Source organism: Anser anser (assembly GCF_964211835.1).
Source record: "Anser anser genome assembly, chromosome: 1".
Classification (NCBI taxonomy): domain Eukaryota; kingdom Metazoa; phylum Chordata; class Aves; order Anseriformes; family Anatidae; genus Anser; species Anser anser.
The window spans coordinates 73,321,547-73,342,026 of record NC_139720.1 but is presented as its reverse complement, the minus strand read 5'-3'; the positions used below and the strand labels follow the sequence as shown (position 1 = coordinate 73,342,026).

Genomic DNA, 20,480 nt, shown 5'->3' with positions numbered 1-20,480 from the left:
CCCTTGGTGTTCATCTTTATATTAGTTTCATCCAGTGAGAATCCAGCTCTGTTACTCCAACCTCTACACAGTATAAACCAAAGCAGAGTAGGTGGGGACAATCAGGAGATTAACATCAGAAGTGCTCTAACAGTGCAAACTTAAAATACTAATGCAGATAACTTTCACTCTTTCTGTTTCATAGGGATATTGCTATATGAACTTCATTCAGATGCATGACATTTTGATAATGACAGCCACAAAGAACCTATCTAACAGTAAAGGTGATAGCATATTGCATTTGACAACATGTAAGAAAAGACAAACAATGTTTGCAAGTGCATAATTAGCAGAGGTTAGATTGAAAATGAACAAAAAAGAAGCAGTTCTTCATGCTGGATAATTCAGCTGTGGGATTCCTTGTTAAAAGATACCGTAGATACAAAAATTTCACAAGGTTACAAAAATGTCAGCACAGATTTTTCTGGGAAGAAGAATTCATGGAGGGATACTCTTTGTGGAGACTTTGCCTGTGTCTCAGAAACTCTCAGCTGCAAATTGCTGGAGGATGAGAGTGTCTTGTTGGGAAGAATCCATTGTGTTCACCCCAGATGTCCACCACTGGTTGCTACCAGTGATAAGATAATGCAACAAGGTGGACCTGTGATCTAACATTCCAGAATGTATTGTCCACCTCCTTCAAAAGTTAGTGGATTTTTCCAAAACTAAATCATACTACTAAGGTCAAATGAAATTCACTTCAATGATTCAGGTTTTGAATTAACTTTATTTGAAATATATCTCTTTGGAAAGAGGCTATGGAAGAGGAAAGTGCATGCTCCTTCCAAAACAGCAGAGCTTCTTTTACAGGCCATAACTCTCATGATAATGCCACTTTTTCCCCCATGATGGCAGATGGTGCATAATGAAAAATGTAGTCTCCATTCTGCGTAGGACAGAAACTCTGCCTCCTCAATGATGTTGTAGTAGAGTACCAAAAACTGAACATTTCTATTTCAGTTTCAACATTCTTGGGGCTGGGCATTCATGCTTTTGCACAGAAGTGATTTTTTTTTCCTAGAAACCAGATACTTTTTTATGAAAACAAATCTGTTCTGTCTGAATATTAGCATTCCACCGAACAGGCAAAAAAATCCCTACCTGTTCACACCAAAGCTCTTAATCTGCTGCTGGTGGAAAGCCTCTTCACACATACAATGCAGGATATACCTACAGCTGATACTGACACAGCAGCTACTGTTACTGTTGGCCAAGCTCAGTTTTATGCATGTTCAATGGGGATCAGATGTTCTGGTGGCTCAAACCAGACCAGGAGCTGTATGCCCAAGACAGCAGCTCCATAATACTCAAAACACCCTGTGGTAGCTTTACTGAAAGCCAGTTTCAGAAGATCCTGCTCCTCAGTTTTTCAAATGCTGCATGGCACTTCCCTGTCCTATCACTATGGCCAATACAACTCACAGAATTTGTGTTGTAAACAAGGTCTTTTACATGGTCTTTATTTAAAATAATAAATAAATTGCTTTTCTGTGGAGGGTGTTTTAACTCAGATGCTTTTAGCAGTCGGCTATATAGATCATTACTTTAAAAGATCACAAATGCAATAAAGCAGCTACAAATAACAGCACAGGGTTGTGTGTGTAGATACATATTATCCTGGCTTTACTATAAAACTAAGTTACACATTGTTTTGTGTACCTACACTTGTTGTGACTCTAACTCCTTTGTCCAGATTTCGGCCTCAAAGCCAGCAGACTTCATCTAGAGTGCCACACAACAGCTACATTCTTTACACAATTCAAAATGTGGACTTTTTATCAACCAGTGGGTAGAACCTGGTTGATACTCCAGGAAATAAAGTTTAACCTCTTCTCTGTAGACTGTGTGAGGTCTGGCATTTTTTTTTTCCTTTTAGATCTGTCAGTCCCAAGCCATAAAACTTTTGCTAAGAGGTGGGGATAAGGAAGTCACTGCTCTATTGGTGAGCCAGCTGGTACTGATCTATTGCATCCTGGCAATAAATCATTTAAAACAAAACAAAACTGTAATGTTGTCAGCCTCCTAGTGGAGTACCCAATTTCTGCAGGAAATTCAGAGGCAGGCTAAGCCATGTTCCAAACCTACCTGAAAGCACATTGGTTTTCTTTATTAGAGGTACATTTATAAGTATGAAGAACATCGCACAGATCAAAACCACCATGTGCTGCAAAGTAGTAAATACATGGTAACTTATAGTGAGAGGCAAACTCCCAGCTTTTCTTTTCTGCTTTATAGGAAGAGCTGGCAGTGCAGCTTACCATTACTTCTGCTCAACACTTCCTGTTATGCAATACTCCCTTCAGCATTGGGATCTTGCCAAATTCAGTGCTTGGGCAGAATTTTTCTATGGCTAAGATCAGTTCAGTTTCTTAGCCAAAACAAGTCTGATGTTTTCAGACCTGATGCGTCAAGCTGACTTCTGAAATTTCTGCCTCAGTTCAGGTAGGATTCATGGATCGGGCAGCTCTGCAGCCTCTCAGTGCCTTGGAATACCCAGTTTGCCAGGCCTTCCTGTTCTCAGGCACTAGGCTGGCCTTTCATTACGTGCCTCCTCCAGGAGAGGCCAAGTACAATGAAGGGGACCCAGGAGTAACTGTTATATAACCTTCGATCAAAAAGAGGTGACAAAAACATGGGAAGAAATCATAGAATGGAAAACAGGTTTTGAAAGAGAAATGTCTGCAGCCAATGGGGTAAAAATGCTGATGAAATTAACTGCTTGCTTTTCAAGAAATATTTTTTTTTTTTACATAAAATTTCTGAAACCCAAAACAATTCTCAGTCTCCACAGTTGTCATGTAATTGTAGTGTGGCATTCAAGCTGTTCTGCTGCAAGAGTCCTCCTTCAGCTGCACTGCTTGAGAATGATTAAAGGTATGCTATCTAGCTGCAACAGAACAGAGCTGTGACAATTTTGCTGTGGTTAATTTAGCTTAAGTGATTATATTTTGAAAGGGGAATAATGTGGTCAGTGAGGAGCTGGAGAACGCTTTGTGGCAACTTTAATTACTCAGTTATAGTTGTGTAACTGGATTAAAATGGCATTGCAGAATAGTAGCACTGTACTTGACTTCCCAATTCTTCTTCCTTAAAGGTTTTTCCATGTCTTGAGCTGCTTATTTTTCCCTCCTGATATGATTCATGATGCCAGTTGGGATGGGTTGGGTTTATGTTTCAGCAGTATCCGGATTACCTCCTTTTTCTTTAGCTTTTATCTTATACTGTTGCATAAAATGCAAGATACCAAAAAAAAAAAAAAAAAGTGACTTTAAAAGCATAAGATGTGTCCTTTTCAGCAACAGATCTGTAAGAAAAGTAGGATAGTGTGTTTGTTAAGAGCTGCTTGCAAAGCGATGCATAAGAGATTGCAAAACCTGATTTGCAATGCAGAGAAGGAATTTTGATCTGGTCCAGGAGAAATAAGTACCATCTATTGGGATTTTATCCATCACCAATTAGCATATCTACGCACACATCTCCCTTTCAGGATGTATTAATATACCCATTCAGTCTGAGGTTTAAATTTTATGAAACGGAGCTGTGCAGTATGGACAGAAAATGGCCAGATGCTCAAAGGAGTCAGTGCAAAACAGCAAGCTCTGTGATATGGTAGAGCCCTGGGCGGGAGAAAGGGAAGGATGATGCTGAGGTCCTATTGAGTTTAACTTCTATGCTGGAGTGTATTTGTCCATGCATTAATGCACTACTTCATCTCAGCAACATCCCAGGGCATACAAATGAAGGACAGAAACAAGGGACAGATTAGCCAGCACAGTCCCTTCAGACAGCACTCTGGTTATTAAGGAAATTCAATTTTATTCAGTCAAGGCAGGTAATGGAAACCAAGTTAGCTAGGTGACCATCTCTGCTTGTGCTTTCCATATCCCAGTTGCTTATACCCTTCCTACTTCCTTGCTGGTCTCCTAGCCCGAGGAGACGGCATCTTTGCTTTGTGTGCTTCATCTCCACAGACTCTGCTTTCTCAGAACAGCATTTCCCTGGACTCTGGGCTGAGTTTACCTAATCATTTTTCCTGCTTATACTCTCTGGTCCAAGATAGAGAGCTAGACCGTTGGTCTGACCCATAGCCATTGTTTGTTGCAGTCACTGAGCTCTTGAGCTGTCCCAGAGAGAAAGTGGGATTCAGTTGCACGAAGAAGGGTTCTTGGCAGGGAACGTGAGCCAGGTCCAGTCAGGGGTCTTAGTTCAGCTGAATTTCTTTACCGAGAAATTTCTCCTGCACACAGATGAAGTGTAGCAAATGCTAGAGTTTTCAATAAACTAAGACTGGAAAGAATCCTAAAGTCAAAATAATTCAAGGAAGAAAGATTCAGTTTCTCATTCTAAAGAGACTAACCCAGAGGCCAGTAAATTTAGTTGACAAAAAGACTGGAAAATATGATACACACAGACAGATGCAAACATGTATGATACATAAAGAATTTACCTGTAGACATAAGGAATAAAATACAAAGACACTGATGTTTTGTCCTTGTAAGGGTGGGAATGCCAGTGCAGACACTGAATTGCTGGTTTCTATACCATCATGTATTGACTCTTGATAATCTATGAGGCAAACTTACATACACAGTGCATTCAGCTAATAAGCACAGAAGCAATCTGCCCCTCTAATTGTGCAGTGTCTCCTGGAGGGGCTGAAGGGGTGATTCAGGTGTTTGAAATAAGTTAAGATGTTTGAGACTGTTTTATACCCCACCTAGGCTCTAGCTGCCCCTTCAGAAAGGTGTGTCTTCCATAGTTCCTACATCACATCTGCCAGCCCTTTGTGGGCATCTCAGCTAGCCTAAATAATCCAAAATGGCACTGCACATCTGTGTTCAGGCACCTGAATTGCTCCCCTAGGGAGCTCTGCTGCAACCCATATTTGTGGAGAATTATAGTCAGGCAATAGTTGATTTTCACCATTTGGAAGACCCACATGCTGTGGAAGGAAGAAAAAAATTATAATAGATTACATAGGGATTGCCTAACTAAAATGCTACCAGCTGTGCACAGGAGCACTCAGTTTTGTTACTGCTAGTAGGAAAGGGAGTAAAATGCCTACTTTGTTAGCTGGGGAAGACCCAATTTGTAAAGTTCAAATCTGCATTTGGACCAAAGTCCAGGGTTACTTTGATCAAAGGAGTGAGTATAGCCTGATGTAGAGACAAAAACAATAGCCAGATTGGACTGAAGAGAATGAAGTTTTCAACCACCAACTTGACATTTTGTTGGGCATTGTACCTGGATACAACTGTCCAGGAATGAATACATGCATAAAGAAGTTGCAATTGGGAGCACTGAAGCTCTGTTACATAGATAATACTCTAGAGTAGATTACCTCCTTCAGTGTGCTGAAGGAGCATCTGGTTTGGGAAACAGAAGCAACAGAGAATAAAGAGAATGTAATTTGCAGAAGTTTATTTTTGATAGTACTGTCAACTTCTTGTTTGCTCTTCAGCTTTGGATTTCCAATAAACTTGTTCTTGTTCAACCATTGGAGAACTTCCTGCAGCTCATTGCTGGCAAGGAGATGTGTCTTTTCAGGAGGTCCCAGGTGTTGCACATAATGCATACTACAGCTGAGAAGGGATAATTCAATGTCCATGCTTGATTTAAGGTGGTGAACCATGCTAAAGACAGCATTTATGATGTTGTAAAAGAAGCATCTGCATTGCTCAGGGTTATTTAAGAACTATCTTTATTGAATCACTCATCAGAGCAGCAACATGAATTTAACAGCACATACCTCTCCTGCTCACCTCTTTTCTCTCTTTGCATGATGCACTTTTGTCTTGAAAAAAAAATAAATAAATAAAACACAAACTGGTCCTGACAACAAGTCACCTGAAGAAATAAAAATGCTGACAGAATTGCTCAGCAGCTGATATGAATTTTGTGCTTACAGTTGCAGAAGCTACAGAGAGCTCTGAGTAATGCATTCCCAATGAGGAATTGGTTTATTTCATAATTTCACCTGACTCACACTGATAGATGGCTGCTTACTTTGATCCTTGGAAAACAGTTCTGCACAATAACATAGGTGCATTGAATGCTCCAAAGGTCAACCAGCTTGAGCATGGGAAAATATTTGTGAATGAGGCCAAAAAAACTACTGAAAGAGCTGATTTCTGGCTGAAAGATTAGTCTTCATTTAGAGACTGAGAATTTATTGCTGCCAAAAACAGCATTATCAGCTTTCTGTCAGCAACAATCATCAGGATTTCCTTTCCCAATCAACATGAGCTGTGACCTCATCGTTGCAAAGGTGAAACCCTGACAGGGATTAAAGGCTAATAGAGAGAAATGAGGTAGTAGGGCTAAACAAAGAAGAGATTGTTACAGAGCAATAGTGAACTGAGGCTGAATGTTACAGCTGAAACATGAACCACAGAGCCAAAAGGAAAAACAGAGTATTTTTAAGAAGAGTTGAAGTAACACTGGGTCTCTCAGTCTTTTGGTGGAGAAGTAAGGCAGGCTGCCATCATTACCATCAGAGATTTTTGAAGCAGGATTAGCATAGCCTTGTGGTTTGTCAAGTGTTTAATTGCAATTCTACAGGGATGCAGCCTGAAAGACACTGGAAACCAATTTAACAGTCATGCCTATCATTATACACACAAAATTGCTCCTGTGCACATATAATATTTAGTAGTCTGAAACAGAGATGTTGAGTCTGGGGGCAAGGTTTAGAACATGAAAAGCGATGAAAGGCAAATACATGCTTGATATTCATCAAAGCAATTTAATCCGTGGCTGGATAGTAAAATGAGGTATGAAGGATATTATGTTGTTTATCTGTGAGTTACTAACTTTTTTCACTCATCCCTCCACTTTATGGAATCAACAAGTGAGCAGATTTATTTTGTGGGGTTTTTCTACTCTTAAAGGTCACTCTTGGATACTGCAGTATCTTTTGATCTTAAATCTCACCACAAACTTGAATCTAGTCCCACTATGCAGGAAGCATACTGGAAGCTGTGTGTATCATACTGTGCAGTGGGCTTTGGATTAGGCCCTCCTGCAGCCTCCAGCACAGCCCTGTTTTTTCCAGAAGAGGTAGACGTGCTGTAATCCAAATCCAGATGTCTGGAAACTCGTGGCATCCCGGTTGCTTCCTGCATGGGTTTCAGATGTCTTTGTCCCACCAATACAGGGTAACATCTCCTCCTGACATGTGCTGGGCCCTCTTTAAAAGGACTTCATGAAGTCTCTAGGTCTCAGTCTTTTGTGAGTGTGCAAATTTGACTCAAATGTACCAGAACAGTACTGAATTTGACATGGACTAGATGCTGCTATATTTGATATGGTCTGTCTTGCTTCCATCTCAATTTGGCACAATGATTTCAAGTGAATCACGAGCAGGAAGGTCAGATGAAAGCACGTTTATTATGATGATTAGAAGTATATACGTCAGTGTCCTTACTGATACTGAGTAGCCTTCAGGAACTACTCAGAAATATATGTGTGTGTGTGTGTATATATATATGTATAACCACCATAATAGATTTTAGGGCTTTATGTGAGGAAGCTACTCATCTTTAGAATTCTCCAGTGTGCTTTATTCTTTATATTCTAGACATTAATGTCAGCCACAAATACAACAAGGTTAAGTCCTTCTCTACTAAAGAAATAATCGTCTCAAGTAATCTGGCTCATCCCCAGCTCCCAAAAGGTGGAGCTGTAGGAACAGTCCTCAGCTGCTTTGGAAAAGTTTTCAAGCTTGCTCTGAAATGTGAAGTCACACACAGATAACCCACAGCCCACAGGGAAGCATTAAGATGCGAGCTTCATATATGTGGAGGATAGCCAGACTGAATTTTTTTTCCTGACTAATGGCAAAGGCACGCAGCAGCTTTTGGAGGCTGGGGAAAGCTTGTGCCCTTCTGGGCTGAATTGTGTGTGTATGGTACAGCTGAAACTGGGCTCAAGAGCATTACAATATTTAATTGCATGAAAATATTAGAAATACTAGGATTTAGCAACGCTGTGACTTGAGCTCTATTTTTTAGTGCTATCAGGCTAAGAAATACAAAGCCTACTGGTGTAGAGGCATGGAGTCTTGTAGTAAAACCCAAAGCTATCTAACATCGAAAGGCAAGTGGCAGGCTTTAGATTTGTCAGACAACAGTTTCTGGAAAGGAAGACACATATATCATGCTCAATTGAAGGGGAAATTTAAGTAGGCACAATGTAATTACCTTATCTGGAATCAGGCCAGGAAACCAGACTAGGATCTTTATTCTCAATGAAAACTTTGTGGATTTATGCTTGGCAAACTAATTGCCATGAATAATTTATTAATTTATATGGTCTATTTTATTTTAATTTAATTTTTAGTGACCTACCACCTGCAAGCAAAGTGTTGGTTTTTTTTTTCCTTCCTATCTTCAGTTGTGATCAAACACTTGCCTGAATCCATTTCAGTTGCAGTGTTTCTTGCAAAGTTCTTGCTCTACCTTATTTTATTCATGCTATTTCTGCTTCATGAATGGATGAATGGATCTCAAGATACAAGAAAATTAAAAAGACTTCAAGAGCCAGCCTAATTAAATGTCAGGTTTGAATGTTTTTATAAACATGATTCTGGGGAAGGTGTTTTTGCAGACTTTTACAGTATTTCTAAAGACAAAATAAACAAATATCATGTCAGTTGTTAACATGTCTTTTTCAGGAATGAAGCCTGGAGGTTTCACCCCAGTGTGGGGCATTAAATACTCCTATCTCCCTGAATCTATAGGGAGTACAGGCACCTTCATTCCCACAAAGTCCTGTGAAAATTCTTATCCTAAAGAATTAAGACACATTACTTTGAGATCTTTGGCCTACTGTGTTTGAATATGCTTTTATTTGTATTATAATGAACTCTGAATCATGCCAACTAGGAAAAATAGCTGTTCCTTCTACAACATAACCTATTAAAGCCTGAATTCAGCATAACTCTGCAAAAATGTCAGAGCCCTCTTCTTCTCCTCCTTCCCATGTCTCTCCTCTCCCCCTCTTTGTATGCACACTCTAATTTGGAGCGATCTGGAACTATTTTTTTTTTTTTAATTTTCACTCTATATATTGAAGACAGACTTTGTGTTTGTATTGGCTCTGGGCCTGATGTGGCATTTGTGAGGATGAACCACAAGCATGTGTATTCCAGATAAACTGAACTTGGAGAATATGTGTGCCAACCAGAAACTACCTTCTGCCCCCATTCCCTCATTTCCAAACTGATAAGGCAAGGAGGAAACTGCACACAAAGCTTCTGCTTTCTAATGCACAGCCACAGCTTCCTCTCTTACATCTCTCTGCTCTTTGAAAGGCACACATCGAAAATGCGTCACAGCACCAGGCACTGCCAGGGCTGTCTGAGCAAACTTTGTGGGATGGCTTTTGCAGAGGTGGGAAGGGAGGAACACGGAAATGGTCATACATGGGTGGAATTTGGGCTTTTTTCCAATAATTTGTGAGCTAAGCTTTCATGGAGGAGAAGATAATATACCCTTAATATGAGTAGTAGTTAAGAAAGATGCCAACTGGATCAAGAAGAAAAGAACGTGCCAAGGAGGACATTATAACTCCATCCCAATTTTAGCACTGGTGGGCTCCTGTAATAGCTCTGCTACTCCCCCAGGTTAGCCCTAACTCACACCCATGCATTGCAGCTAGAAAACTTTCACTGTGTGATATAAAGACATGTTCTTTGGTGAGGTAAATCTGAAATGGTGGGATAGAGAGGCTTGGCACATGGAACAGCTAATGAATTGCAGAACCTTTGACTTTATGGACATCAGTTCAAATATCTCCCCCCCCCACCCCTCCAACCCCCCGGTAACAGCCAAACTCCCTGAGACAGAGATTCTCCTGTTCTTACGCATCTTTTACAGACAGTCGTGGCTTTCTCACCACTTCCGCAACATCCAGTACAAATAACACCTCTTCATTGGTAGTTTGCCTGAGATGAATTTGTCCTGCGCCAACAGCAGATAACTGATCAGATTTCAACATGTACCATCTTCTGATTCTGCCTTTGCTGAGTGTCACCAGTGGAAGTGCTTAAAACTGGGTTCCAGCTGAGACCCAAGCTATTTCTCACCTTATTGCCACAGTATGGGAAAAGCTGTGATACTGCACTTAGAGTATTTGTGCTGTACTCATTTGAGGGGCAAACCTGGATATTTATTTTTTTTTCCCAATATATTCACAGACTGGTGTGGGGAAGAGATTTAATTTGCATTAGTATTCATGAATTAAATATGATCGAAAGTGTAAAAGCTTTCCAAGGACCATGCAATGCAGAGCAAACTAGCTAAGCTCCAGTGCCTGTGAATTAGTAGGGATGTTCAGAGCTTCATGAAATGGTCAGATAGAAAGAAGGGAATAACACCTGCACACACTAGTCACAATTTGCTCTTCCTTGTATGAGCTTTTAGATCCCTGAGAAACTTCCATTTCCAAAGCAATTTACTTTCCATTTGTGCTCAGCTGAAGGCTGTTCATCTTGTAGAGGTAATGCCTACAAAATATCTTCTTTTGCAGTGTGAACAGAAACAATACTCTTACTTGAACTCATTAAACAAATTGTAATGAACAAATCAAAATTTTAAGAGGATAACATCATCCAAAATTTGGAAAGCTTTGATCAGATCTAAGACAGACTTATAAATTTTCACAAAGTGGACAAAGTCTGATGTTTTGGGATTTTTTTTTTGTGTGTGTGTGATTGAAATAGGGAAAAAAAAAAAAACAACACTCATTATCTGTATACTTAATGTTAGTGAGAACTAACTGAGACAGTCCTCCTAAGCATCTAATCTAAATGAATTATTAAGAACTCAAAGGTAGACACAATGAGAAACTGTAGTTAATGTTTCCCTGATACATTCTTCAGTCATTTACACATCTTCTTTATGTTTAATCATTAAAACAATCAATCCTTTCTCCATATATCTTATATCATTATGTAGGGATCTGAGATTTCTTTTCCCCTTGGAAAAACCCTGTGGTGATTAAGATGACATTTTTATACATTAAAGAAAAAAAAAGTAAGAAAACAGTTTGTCTTTATACAAACAGGCTAGCTTCACTTCTTTTAGATTTTTTCCCATTTATTCATGCTTAAAAACAATCTACCTAACTTACCGTCCTCTTAGCAAGACTCTTAAATGCACAAGGCAAGTAGAACAGTATTTTGAAGAGATATTTTTGGACAGAGTGCCTGCAGAGGTTGAAATACAACTTCAAAAAGAAGGCATTTTTGAGAATCTTGGCTTGAGAAAGGAAGTTGGACGTTGCTGTCAGCTCAGCACTTTGTTTGCCAGAGGTCCATGAGTGATGAGAGGAGATTATGCAGCAAGTAAATAATATTGAGCTTTGAACCCCTTCTGAAGCTTCAAGCTTGCACTTATTTCTTTCTTTTCTTCTACATCATTACGAATAAATCTTCTTAATTAAAAAAAAAATAGTCAACATCTGGAACAAACTTTGATTTGTCATGTAAACCACAGTGCTAAACAAGTCTTCTTGCTGCTTCTGGCTTTAGCAGAGTGCTGCGGGTGATTGTGTGGCTGGGGCTGAGCTGTACCTGCTCAGTGAATGCTGTAGGGTTTTGCCCATCCACCCCTTCTCAGGAACATTTTCCAGGTTCAGGTTGGCTTCTCCCTGCCTTGTGTGCAGCCCACGCCGCCCCAGGCTGGAGACAGGGGGACAAAAGGGAGGAAATTTTCCAGTTTGGGAACTGCCTGTGGCTTGCTTAGGATCTAGGTTGGGCTAGGTCAGCTGTAAGTCAGCAGTATGTGTGGCCATCTGCCCGGTATGAACTAAAAAGTTTACCTTCCTTTCCTGCTCTGCTCTGCCTCCCCCAAATCTCACACCCTGTCACATCCTGTGGGAAGGGCAGTAGTGCAAGTTAGTCGTGTCCTGCCCTCTCTACCTTCCAGTCCCTCATTCCTGCACATCCCTGCCTCCTCCCTTGTGTTAGGGTGAGTGTTGAATCACTGTGTGGTGGACCAACTTCAAGAACTTTTCTGTACAAAAATGATTTGGCAAAAATGGAAAAGTCATACCAGGTCACCAATCAGATGGATGTGTAGCTACATAAACACTCATAACAGCACAGCATAGAGGGTGCTGAGGTGTGGGACACCAGCAACTAAAAATGGGCTGGAGGAAGGACGGCAGAGAGTCCTGGAGTCAGCTTCCAGTTTTCCTGCAGGATCAGCCCTTGAATTGGCTCCTTCTGCAGCTGGGTGACTGCTAGACCTGAAATAACAGAGTGAGGTTGGAAACTGGCACCTGGGGAAAGGGAGGACTGAGAGCTTTCCGAACTCTTCCCAGAGGTGTAAGCTCCAACATCAGTCTGCAGCCATAGCTTTCGGCTGGCTCAACTCCCTGATCTGGATTGTGGGCAAACACTGCCAGCACAAGAGAGAGGCCAGACGGTTTCATGGCAGACAATTCGAGTCAACCCTGGCTTCTTATGGAGTCTGCTCTTTCCTATACCCTTGTTTTCCTGCCAGGAAATGCCATGGAGCAGAAATGGGGTGCAAGGCTCATTGATAACCTCTTCTTGATGTTTGCCTTTGCATCAAGTGCCAAAGGGCTGAAAAGGCCCCAGATGGCAAGAGGGGCTGAAACACGCCCCAGTTAATGATGTTCCTGTAACATCCCAGCAGAGCTACATCGTCCTTGTTGAAAGGAATTTATGACAGGCCAGGCTGTTGAGAATCAAGGTATCCTCTAAAATAATGAGAAGAATTATTAGAAAGACTCTTCATGGCACATCAGTAAAGCAGCACAACTCGCTTAAGACTGTGAACATTGTTAAACTGTGAGTTTGTGGTTGTGTTTAAATCTCAGATGTCATTAGTGGGACGGGAGAGGGGAGGAAGAAAAGACAGAAATGGCCCATTCAAAACAAAGCAAGTCATTATTTCTTCCTTTGCAAACAATGGGGAAAAAAGGAAAAGTGCTCTCATGAGAACCTGTATGAATTTCCTTAAGAGGGTGTACTTTAGATGGAGAATAGGCTAAATTCTGTGAGATATTGGGATTACTAAGACAACAGTGCAGCTTTTTGAATACGAAAGCAAACAGACATATAAGCCCAAAGTAAATCATTAATGTGCGTCAGTATTTTTGAGATGGATTGGAGTGATTTATATATTGTAGTCCCTCTTTATTTAATATTTCAAAAGTGTTCTTTGATTTAAAAGCAAACACTTAATAGGCCTCTTTTCAGACAATTATGTTCCTTTTCTATACAGCATTCTGAGAAGAGACTGGTTATTGATGCCATCTAATAGAACAAACACACAAATTTGATGGAGTCAAATTAAACAGAGGGGCCTTGATACACCAAGAAACTTAAACACAGGCATTATAGTGAGGCTGCAAATCATCCCAATTTGGATGACTGCTCAGTTTCTTGCAAACTTGCATTGGCTTCAGCACCCTGCCTAATTAAGGATTACTTGGTCAATCTGCACTATATTTTTAATTGCAGCAAACATTTTTTGGTAACAGTGTATTTTAACTAAGCCTTTCTATAACAACAAAAGTAAATAAGGATAGTTTGGGGCTACACATATCTTTTTTTTTTTTTTTTCTTTCCCAAGATATTCTTATCTTATTCATACACTATTTCTTTTTTAAATAAGATTAACTCAGTCCAGGAGACCTGTTTGTTCTACAAGATGAATAACTCCTAAAGTAAGTTAAAAATTCAATTCAAGATCTTTCTTACAGACAGATCTTGGACTTGAGAGATACTGAACCTCTAGTTCATAATCGTTGCTAATACTTGTGAATGATCATTCTTCCCCAGGTCCAACCATTGTTCCAGCAACTCTTTCCACTTTCATCACTATTCTAGTGATGTACTCTAAGTTTGGGATACCTTTTTAGTGGTGCTAAAACACAGTCATTTAAAAATGCTACAATGATGGAACAAACAGAGCTGGAGGTATTTGGCTTATCCAAGTTTAGGAACAAAAACAGAGGATTATTTCTCAGAAGAAAAAAAAATACACTGTGTATAGCATTATGGAATGGAATTAAACTATGATTTGCAGCTAGAAAATCTTTGTAATTACTTTCATTAGTCCAGTAAAGAAGTAAAATTATTCTCTGATATATGAAGTGTTAAATCTGTAGTAATTTATTCAATGCTGGATTTTTTCCAGTTCATAATGTACGTGAATGATTACACAAATAAGTTCTTAAGAATTTAAGTAGTGCTTCTTCCCACGATTATTTTTGGAACATCACATTCGCTGTACTTTATTCATGTTCCTTCTCTCTTCAAACATAAGTGACACTAAGTTTTAAGCAGTTTCTGTTGAATGTCTGTAGGACTTGGGTACATAAGAACTCATCTCTTTTTTGGGAACTTTTTTTGAAAATCTTGCCTTTTTTAGGCCATGCCAACTACAGCTAACTTCCAGACACAGAGGACAGACAGCTACTCAGAGCAAGCAGTTTCTCTGCGAAACAAGGCGCTGCACTGGGAGACTTCTCTCCTTGGGCATCCTGCTGACCCTTCTGTGAAGTGACATATCCAGATATAGGAGAGAGAAGAGAGAAGGGCTGCATGGCTAAGGCATGGCACAACAAGCAGGGGAAACTCCCCTGATCTCCCCTTGGAAGCTCTAGCCCAATGATTATACCACACCACATCACTGCTGACAGTTCCCCGAACAGATTCCTTCCATGGGTAATTAACCTTCACGAAGCATGAATGGACTAGTTTTCTAACAGGAGGCTGAATTTTAGCTGACAAATTAGACAGATTCCCCGAGGCCAGAGTTATGCAGCTTTGCCAGTCTCACTAAAAACGTGATTTATAATAGATTCCTAGTTGCAGGCACTCCTTTCTTCAGGAATGAAAATACACACCATACTCTGCCTAACATGATGGTCTTACAAGCCTTTGTCCTCTGCTGAGAAAAGCTGATTCTGTTGCCTGCTTTTGGTTTATCAGTTGATTCCTCTTTTGCCCAATTGAGCATGACGGTACTGGGAAACTACATTCTGTATTCAGAAGTCATGTGTGTGCAGGTGTAAGCAACATTTTAGGAGGTAACTGTATGTTAGTTTAGTATGTTGTACCAGACGTGGCTGGATGGAAATTCTTTCTAGCTGAAAAAAACAACCCAGGAGATTTTGGGTAAGATACATCTCCAGTTTTCAATTATGTTGGCATAAAACAGAAGTGACAGAGCAGAGTGTGCAGCCCACGGAGCTTAGGCCTCTTACACTGCATCAATTACACAAGAAATATCTCATCCTGCTTTTGTTCCTGAAGATACCCTGTGTGTTCCTCTGCACTGGAGCAATGACCAATGTGAACATTCACCTTGGAGGCAAATATGGCCATGTCATCAGTGTGGGGCAAGCATGAGTGAAAGGAAAAAATTAAGTCTATCAGATTCAAATGCCATACTTTCTTTTGCTCCCCCTTTCTTCCTGCCTTTAAACAGGACCACACAGAAAGGGAGACAAGATGTTTTCTCAAGACTAACGGGAAGACCTGGAGTGTTGTGCAATTGCAGAGTCCCAGGTAACAAAAATGATGGGCAAGAAGAAAGGGGAGGCTTTAGATTAATATAATCCCAGATGTAGTTCTTGCCAATTGAGGCTCCACCTTCGACTCACCACTCTGTTTTCTTCTTATTTACCCCTCCAGTGAAACCGGTATTTGTATAGAGTGAATATCAGCACTTGCTCAGATCAAAAAGCAGACTCACCCACCCCCGACAGAGTCTTGAATGTCTGTGTTTGCATGGTATTAATAATTAATATTCATTTTAATTATTAATTTCTATTACTTAATAACTGCATGCAGTGTTATTGAGGTACCAGGCACATATGGAGGCTGGTAAATGATGTGGGAAGAGGCTAATAAAAAACACGTATTCTGGATCTAGCAAGTAGATAATGTATTTAAAAGACAGACACAGAGACAGGTGACTGGTTTTATTGGTATGAGTTTTGGGTTTTTGGAGGACTCTGCACAGGTCGACAGCTGGACGATCCACTCTGTCACAATTTTCTTGTATCTCCATGTAGCTCCATAGTGTTATTATACCCAGGCATTAAGGAGTGGGTTTTTTGTTTGATTGATTGTTTTTTTTTGTTTTAAATTTAGAAAATCAGAATCCTGTCCTGTAAATAAAAATAATGACTTCTGCAGAGGCTGAATCTTATAATCAGCATATGCAGAAGAAAAGTATCTAATTTAATTTATATACGTGTCAGCTTAAGGAAGTTGAGATGGTGGTATAAAAATAATAATAATACATAGATCGCTTAACCTTTGTCTACTGACATGAGCCTGTGGGAAAAAATCATATAAAACATGAATGGATCAAAGCTCCCTTTCAGCCTTATAAGTAGATGAACTTTGTGGACAGTCTTTGGATTTCAGTTTAAAAGAAACACAAATTTCTTCTTTTCAAGTTCACAGGGATGACAGCAAAGTTTCAGCAGATTTCTTCTGTGTCAAGCTTTTGAAATTAAAGGCATTAAAACATCTTCCAATCTGCAGATCTTCTGAAAACGTTACTTCTATAGCAATATTTGTTCTCTTTGTAAAGTTTAGGTTGTATGTTTCTCTCAAAGGAGAAAAGAAAAAGCTGGCATATCACAATGTTAAGAAAATAACGAGAACTGAGATTTTAAACTAGATCTTCCTGTGCTTCAAAGAATTATATAAAAAATAATATTCAGTAATTTGTACTAGTCTTCCACCCTTAGTCCCAAAGGAAAAGATTCTGGAGAACTGACATTTGAACTCTGTATTCCTCAGTTTTGCAACTGTCCATCATCCATCTAATAGCTCTCCTTGGATATAGTTTCTCTTTAGAGAGAGACAGAGGATGTATGTGGCAGCTTCTGAATTACCAATAGCAACTTCTAAAATATTATTTCTTGAAGGTGATATAACACTAGCTTCCATAAATGCTTCAAAACCAAACTTTGCAGGAGTTTGTTTTTTGTTTGTTTGTTGTTTTTTTTTCCTTTACTCCTAAGATATAAATCCCAGACCTGTTGCACTGTCTTATAAAGCTTATATGCTGGTACAGTCCTGCCAGTATGGAAAACATTCTAAACTCTAATGGGATTTCTAATGGGATTTGCTTAGATCCTAGCCTTCTGTCTATGTAGGCTAAATGAAATGCTGTGAATTTGTGAATTTAACTGTTTCCTGTGATTTTAGTTCATAATAAAGATTCATGGATTCACTTATGAAATTATTTTTCACAAATGAAATTAGTAACTTAAGTAAATTGAACATCCACAGTGAATATTCAGTGTAGTCATTCAGTCGGTAGGATTGGAGAGATGATTTTAAGTTCATTTCTGCAGCCCGTATCTTACCTCCACTAGATGTCAGTCTGTGGATGGACCTTGAGAAGTTTGAGCCCTATTTAATACTAAAAAGTGTGCTTAGAATCACAGCTACAACTCTTCACTTCCAGTCACTAGCAGTAACCCCAAATAGGAGAGATATTGAGTCACCGTGTTGTTTTTTCTTGTTCTTTGCTCTTTTAGTCCCTGACTTCTCCCTCCAGCAAATTTCTCAGCACTGACAACGTCCACCAGTGCTGATAAATGGGAGCAGCACAGTGTAATGCAGGATTCCCTGTGGGCATTTCCCCTCACTCATCCATTCATAAAGGGCCAAACCTGACACATCTATTCTTGAGGACTACCTCACTTGTGAGTTCCTCAAACATATTTAAGTACATGCATTTTTACTTGCTGACAGTGGCCAGGTGTTGAGGAGCTTTTTGTTTATTTCAGTTCCTTAGGAGGGATATTTGATATTGTTTTCTGTGAAGAAAATCAGTTTTCAGAAGCTATTCTGACCACTCCAATAATATGTTTACAGGACAGATGAAGGCAGCAGGCTGGACTGCAGGTTTAGCAGATGAATTCAATTCCTCAAGCAGCAGAACCAGAGTAATATTTCCAGGATCATTCAGAGGATTTTGGAAGCGCTGTGCATGGATGCTGACTGATGGCTTCTGCAGCCTGCAAGAGGTAAGTGTCCCATGTGCAGCTGTGCAAACGTAATGCAAGCCCAGCATGTCAGGTTTAATGTGCCTGCGGAGAGTGACTACACACTGCACGCGCAGGCTGTGAGTCTGGGTGAACTCTCTGCCCTGTGACAGTTATCACTCTGGGAATGCACAAAAACCTGATGAGCTCAGGACTGGACATGAGAGCACAGGAGTGATTTATGTGCATGTACTTAATAGCTACTTTTTGGATGCTTAGTTGTCCAGGCTGCTGAAGTCCAGAAAAACTGTTGCTGCTATCAAAACACAGGAAAAGCTAAGATTTTCACATGAGAGATGAGATCTGATTGCATTTATATGGGAAATCCATATTATATAGCACAAATTTCAAACTTAACACTGCTCTTGGGAGCATTTTCACATGGGAGTCTAGGACTTAAAATAACACTGGATGGTTGAAAAGGTCACAAGAAGAGAACAGTAACTGCATAGACTCACCTTTGCAGTCCTCAAGAATCCTCCTTTCCCACAAAATCTTTAAAAAAATGTTTGCAACTACTTACTTCAGATATCATGTCTTTGTGCAGCAGAATTGATTTCTGGGCATGGCCTTCTACAAACACACCACTTACTGCCACCTTCCCCACAACCATCTATTCCTCTTTATTCTCATGATCAGTGCCAATGACAACCTCCTCTGTGGAGGGAGATGCCCTTCCCTGCTTTGTGCATTGTGTGGAATTTCCTTGTCCTTTCCTACAGGCATTAAACTGTGGTAACATATTTTTTTTTATATATATATATTTTTTTGCTTGAAGCCCTGTAGTAAGGAGATTCTCCATCCATGAGAATAAATTTCTAAACAGAAGGATGCACCACCCTGGCCATGGTTTTTGTTTTCCTTGTTCCTTGGCAGCATGGGAATCACTTCTTGTCACCACTAAATCAAAATGAACTGGAGGGAAGAGGTCACGCAGCAGGCGAGGGAGCCAGGAGAAAGCAGAAAGAAAGGAGGCAAGAGGAACTCCTTAGGTCTCTGAAGGAAGCCCAGCCAGCTAGCATTCAGGCTCAAGCAGCCCAAGATATTTTCGGCTGATCATGGGAGAGGCAACAGCTGTGAAATGTGTGTAATGTAACCTGTTAGGATGGGAAGCCATGTGGGCAGAGCTGCGCAGGGTGGATCAGGGTGGGAAGGGGGAAAGGGAGCAGGTGGCAGAGCAGCACTGGCTTTTCCTCTGTCCTCTGAGGGAGCTCCTGCCAAGGGCAAAGCTAAAGACAACTGGAGAAAAAAAAATATTCTTTCCTGTGTGTTTCCTGATTTAATGTTTAACTATGCCTTACAGGTTCATGTTAGAGTGATGAAGAACTTCAGAGATGATGAGCCAGGGGTAGATGCAGTCCTTATACTCCCAGGGCTGATAATCACATGCTCTGTTGATCTGTAGGACAATCTCTGTGTCCTCTATACACAGAAAATTGCAGGATTATGTAAGATAGAGTACACATAGCCTCCTTTCACTTAGCACCAGCCTTCCTACAGTTGCATTTCTTGCCATATCAGACCAAAACCTTAAGTTAAATTCTATGCAATATAAATCAACTGGTACCTGATTGAGGTGAAATTTCCCAGGTTATTATGGAACTATATATTGGTTAACAGATATCCTAAGTAGCATCTCTCCATTCCAGTTGGATAGGGTAAGGATTTGTCCTTCCATATGCTTGTACATGTGCACAATGATGATGACGCTGATCCTGATGAAAACACTCCATGCAGATGTGGCATAAAAACTTTGTGAAGGAAAGATAACAGCTATGAAATTTCTCATTCACTCTGGAAGTTGGACTGCATCAAACAAACGAGGTGAGAGTATCTGCAGTGACTCTGAGCCTGACAACTATAACAGACAAAATTTCATCCCTGTGTACTTCTTGGAAGACACCATTCATTTTCATGACAAACTGCAAGCGCTTTGAACATCTCCTCCAGGACCTTGCAGGCTTTCTTTCCAGACCGAGGGATTGCTTACACATGAAGAATTAAATTAATTTCTGCTATTACATAAAAAAGAGTGACACATACATCTCAACATCAAATGAAACCGCTCTTTTACAGCCTTTGTACATGTGTGCAACAACTCATCTGAAGCCAAATAACCTCTTGAGTTATTGGCTTGAGACTGCAATAGCTATTTTGGGGATTAAGACAGTCTGCAGTATCCGCAGTAACCATTTCATATGCATTCTTCATAGCTTTTGAATACCCCCCAAAAAAACATAAAATCTGTGTTCCACCTCTGGTTGTTAAGAGGATGGTGCTATCTCCTAACAGGTGTGCTCCTAGTCATCTTATTGTTCAAAATTCCTAAGCCAATTACTGTAATTTGCCTCATTTAAGTAGGAAACTGATGTCCTGCATGGGGGTAT

The 20,480-nt window shown here is 40.1% G+C and overlaps 1 protein-coding gene across 2 annotated transcripts in view; it reads left to right on the top strand.

Moving 5' to 3' along the window:
- The window catches only part of LOC310890890 (uncharacterized protein), a 33,111-nt gene that overhangs the window by 8,874 nt on the left and 3,757 nt on the right, over window positions 1–20,480 (top strand). The window contains exons 4-6 of one of the 2 annotated variants that reach the window (XM_083819338.1): window positions 15,510–15,589; window positions 17,924–18,075; window positions 18,970–19,675. In XM_083819338.1, coding sequence (XP_083675464.1) covers window positions 15,510–15,589; window positions 17,924–18,075; window positions 18,970–19,149 — 412 coding nt within the window. In that variant the 3' untranslated portion in view covers window positions 19,150–19,675. Of the gene's footprint in view, window positions 1–15,509; window positions 15,590–17,923; window positions 18,076–18,969; window positions 19,676–20,480 lie in introns of those variants that run through there. The other variant, XM_083819339.1, reaches the window with a different exon arrangement.